Source organism: Euprymna scolopes, chromosome 45 (assembly GCF_053919585.1).
Source record: "Euprymna scolopes isolate OS-2025 chromosome 45, ASM5391958v1, whole genome shotgun sequence".
Lineage (NCBI taxonomy): Eukaryota > Metazoa > Mollusca > Cephalopoda > Sepiida > Sepiolidae > Euprymna > Euprymna scolopes.
This window is the reverse complement of record NC_136526.1, coordinates 19,632,365-19,637,457: the sequence shown is the minus strand read 5'-3', so window position 1 is coordinate 19,637,457 and position 5,093 is coordinate 19,632,365. Positions and strand designations below refer to the sequence as shown.

General features: G+C 43.5%; 1 protein-coding gene across 1 annotated transcript in view; it reads left to right on the top strand.

Annotated features, from left to right (window-relative positions):
• Window positions 1-681: 681 nt before the first annotated feature.
• Window positions 682-5,093, top strand: part of LOC145269056 (uncharacterized) — an 89,632-nt gene continuing 85,220 nt past the window's right edge. The window contains exons 1-2 of the mRNA XM_080124657.1: window positions 682-2,917; window positions 4,139-4,534. Of these exons, the coding sequence (XP_079980783.1) occupies window positions 682-2,917; window positions 4,139-4,534 (2,632 nt within the window). The remainder of the gene's footprint in view (window positions 2,918-4,138; window positions 4,535-5,093) is intronic.

Here is a 5,093-nt window from a genome sequence, read left to right as displayed (position 1 = left end):
GTAGAGGCATCCGGCCTTGCCTGTCATAAAATACGATTAAATATATTTTATTTCATGCAGATTATGTATTTATTAGTCAATTACCGATTTTGTCTGACTCCTCTCTATTTTATCCCCATCATATTACACCCAACTATATATATATAGTAATGAAGTTAAGCTGAAAAAATCAATTTTCAATAAGTGATAAAATAACTGTACTCGTTTAAGGGGAGCAAACAAACGAATAAGTTTAGAAGGTAACTCGTAAAATTACATAGGAACTTCATTACATTAACAAGTCAATAAGGGTTACAGAAAGGGGAATAAGTGGGAAACCTCTTTAGGCCACGGCATTAAGAAGAGGAGGAAAAGCCGACATTATACAAATGTAAAGTTAAAAAGACTACTGTTATGTCCCTTGGATCGGTGGGTGTTGTCCCCCTTTGTTCAATGTTTATAATGTAAACTCTCGGACATAAACGTGAATAAACGAGACTTGGTCAGTCGGCCATGTTGGTCTGAACGGTCACACATCCTTGTCCTGTTATTATTAATAGAAATCTGACATAACATGGTGTCAGAACAAGGGATTTACTAAAAAATGTGAGCAAAATACGGGGAAAGAGTTATACTAAATATCGAGCCTAAGAGCCGTTAAAAAAAAGAGAAATACGTTAAGTTCCATAATAACCCCCCAGTATGAATAGCCACGTGAGTCCACCAGAGCCTTTTCCATTCGACCAACCCGAGTCATGGGAAAAATGGATACGACGGTTCAACCGTTACTGGACAGTGTCCAGCCTTGACGAAAAACCAAATGCTTGTCAAGTGGACACCCTAATATATTGTATGTGTGATAAAGCCGAAGACATTTTCGCCACATTCAAACTTGCACCCGAGGAAGCCCAGAACTTCAATATAGTGGTAGTTAAGTTCAATGACCATTTCAAGGGTGATACGAACGTAATTTATGAACGGGCCAGATTCAACCGAATGTGTCAAGAAGAAGGTGAGTCAATTGATTCATTCATCACTAACCTCCACACACTAGCTAAAAACTGCAATTTTCGAGACCTGCACGAGGAATTAATTCGTGATAGAATTGTAGATGGGTGCACAGATCCTAAGCTATCACTAAGTCTGCAAATGATTCCGGACCTCACCTTGGATGGGGCCATCAGACGCGCACAACAGAGTGAAACAATAAAATCACAACAGCATCTCCTGCGGTCCCCAGAACATATCGTTGGTGAAGATCTAGCTGACAATAATATTGCAGTCCACTACGTTAGTGACAACCGAATTCGCAGACAAGGTCAGGGTAAACACATGACAAGACCCGGGCGAGAACTGCACTACGTAAATCGACAAAAAAATGAGCGCACACAGCAGTATAGACCAGAGGCTGAGTGCCACCGCTGTGGTAACAAAACCCAACACCAGAGACGCACGTGTCCTGCCATCTCAGCCACCTGCGACAATTGTGGTAGGGTTGGCCACTATGCTCAGTGCTGCCGCACACGAAGGCTGCATGAAATTAAACCTAGCTCAGATGACTGTGAAAGCGATCAGAATGCGTACATTGGTGTTCTGACGATATCAGAGATCAGCATCAGTAAGCCTTGGCGAACCAATATCGCCATCAATGGAGTGCCACTGAAATTCAAGCTGGACTCTGGGGCGGATGTGACCGCGATTCCAGAGCACATATATAAGTTACGGAGAGACCTACCAGACCTCTCAAGTACCCACAAAATTCTTCATGGTCCAAGACGTATTCCACTCAAAGTGACTGGAGTGATCACTGCAACTATCTCGCATGAAGATCTTTCAGCAGAACAGAGGATATTTATTATCCCCAATCTCGAGGAGCCACTGTTAGGAAGGCCAGCCATCGAAGCACTTCAGCTCGTAACTGTCCACCCAAACTTACATACCATCAGCAGCCAGAAACGCCCATTCGACCCAAAAATAGAAATGCCAGACTTATTCACAGGCCTAGGCACATTTGGAGAAGAATGTACCATACTCTTACATCCGGATGCGAGTCCATACTCAGTACCCACACCACGACGCGTACCACTACCCTTGATGGAGAAAACACGGGCTGAGCTCCAGAGAATGGAGAAACTGGGGGTCATAAGCAAGGTTGACACACCCACCGAATGGTGTTCCTCCATGGTTGTAGTACCAAAAGCAAATGGAACGATTAGGATATGCGTAGATCTCACAAATCTCAATAAGTGCGTAAAACGTGAACTCCACATGTTCCCCACGGTCGACCACCTTTTGGCTCAGTTAGGGGAAGTAAAAATCATGAGCAAGTTGGATGCCAACAGCGGGTATTGGCAGATTCCACTTTCATCAGAATCTCGTTCGCTGACGACCTTCATAACTCCATTCGGACGATACCAATTCAACCGGCTCCCGTTTGGTATTTCATCAGCGAGTGAGATCTACCAGAGACGCATGTCACAAGTACTAGAGACCGAAATTGGAGCCATATGCATGCAAGATGATGTTTTAGTATATGGAAAAAACCAACAAGAACATGATGCCCGGCTGAAGAGCACACTGAAAAAAATTCAGGCTGCTGGTATTACGCTCAATTCGGGAAAATACGAAATATCCAAGTCGTCAGTAAAATTTCTTGGACATATACTCAGTGCTGACGGCCTGCGACCTGATCCGGAAAGGCTCACTGGTATCTCGAAATTCCAAACACCAACGAACATGACAGAAACCCGCCGGTTGTTAGGGATGGTGAATCAATTAGGAAAATTCATTCCAAACCTAGCAGACATGACTAAACCAATAAGGGATTTATTGAGTCATAAATATGCGTTTGTTTCGGACAATGCACAGCAGGATGCATTCTCCTCCATCAAGAAAGCATTGTGTTTAGCACCTGTGCTATGCGTGTACAATCAATCAAGTGAGACTGTGGTTTCTAGCGACGCTTCATCTAATGGGCTGGGAGCAGTATTATTACAACGACAGGATGACACAAAATTACATCCCATCGCCTACGCTTCACGAGCCATGTCAGAAACTGAAACTCGTTATGCACAGATAGAAAAGGAGGCCCTAGCCATAACATGGGCTTGTGAACGCTTTTCAGACTATCTTGTTGGACTACACTTCACAGTGGAGACAGATCACAAACCACTGGTGCCACTACTAGGTACTAAGGACCTCAGTGAACTTCCAGCAAGGATACAGAGGTTTCGAATACGTTTAATGAGGTATGCATACACAATTCGCTATGTCCCTGGTACGGAACTATACACAGCTGATGCTCTGTCAAGAGCGGTATCTGACAACGGATCCACCAAACAAGACAAGGACCTCGAAGAGTTAGCAATAGCGTTCGTCCACACCATGATGGAATATTTACCTGCCACAGAAAAACGTCTGAAAGAACTGGAGGAATCCACTAAAACTGATGAAATCAGCAACTGCATATTACAATATGTAAGAAATGGCTGGCCATCAAAGGATCATGTCCCAGCATCAATTAAACTCTATTGGGCCTACCGTGGCAGCATCACGTGTGAGAATGGATTACTGATGTATGGCACACAGATCATAATCCCATCGCTACTGAGACCGACTATTATTGCCAAAATCAACTCTGGTCATCAGGGAATTATCAGGTGCAGACAAAGAGCTCGCCAGTCCATATGGTGGCCAGGACTATCTGAACAAATCAAAAGAACTGTAGAAAACTGTCCAAGATGCGCCGAGCAAAGACACCAACCGCCTGAACCTCTCATGTCAACTGAGCTTCCAACAAGACCATGACACACTGTAGCCTCTGATCTGTTTGAGTTTAAAGGCAGCAGCTATGTCATACTTGTCGACTACTTCTCTCGATATGCAGAAATCGCCATGCTTACATCAATGACTTCCAGCGCAATGATACAGAGTTTTAAAGCTATTTTTGCCAGACATGGGGTACCTGTCATTCTAAGAACAGACCCAGGAAGCCAGTACACTTCGAAGGACTTTGCCAAGTTCGCAAATGACTGGGGTTTCCAGCACGTTACAAACAGTCCCCGCTATTCCCAAAGCAACGGAGCTGCAGAAGCCTGTGTGAAAACAATGAAGAGAATGTTAAAGAAGGCAAAAGACCCATATCTTTCTTTGCTTGCAGACAGAGCGACACCAATGGACTGTGGGTTTAGCCCCAGCGAACTGTTAATGGGCCGACATCTGAGGACAAACGTCCCGGATCTACTAAACCCCAGTTGGTGCGATCTTGAGAATTTTAGACAGAGGGAAAGGAACCAGAAGGCTCAACAGCAACTCACACACCGCCTATCGAAAAAAGCTAAAGAGCTACAACCAATCGAAAATGGCACACCGGTATGGGTCAGAAGCTCCAACCTCCCAAACCAGAAAGGCATCGTTGTTGGAATGGCAAATACACCACGTTCCTACATTCTATGGACCAAAGAAGAAGGGACAATAATCCGACGCAATCGACGACACATTGTACCCAAACCACCAGAAATGGTCGAGGCTCACACATCGGAGACCCATGAAGACAGTCATCTACCTAGGGAAGAAACAGTCAAAACAGCATGCCCCACTCTCACCTCTCAAGAGTATACAACAACCAGATCTGGGCGTCAGTCAAGACCACCTATTAACCTAGACCTATAATATATGTATATACAAATATATATACATAAAAGTAAATAAATGCACTCTTTTCTTTTAATAGATATATCAAGTGTGTGTATGTGTGTGAGAGAGAGAGAGAGAGAGAGAGAGAGACCATATAGTAAAAGAACATTAAACATTATTAAATAAAAAACAAAAAGGGAGATATTATGTCCCTTGGATCGGTGGGAGTTGTCCCCCTTTGTTCAATGTTTATAATGTAAACTCTCGGACGTAAACGTGAATAAACGAGACTTGGTCAGTCGGCCATGTTGGTCTGAACGGTCACACATACTTGTCCTGTTATTATTGATAGAAACCTGACATAACAACTACACCGATTTTGAAAACATTCAAGTTGGAAATGAAAAAAAAAGTTCAGATTAAAGTGGGGAAAAATTATTTAATTGGTTGGTGGTGGGGGTAATATGATGGGGATAAAA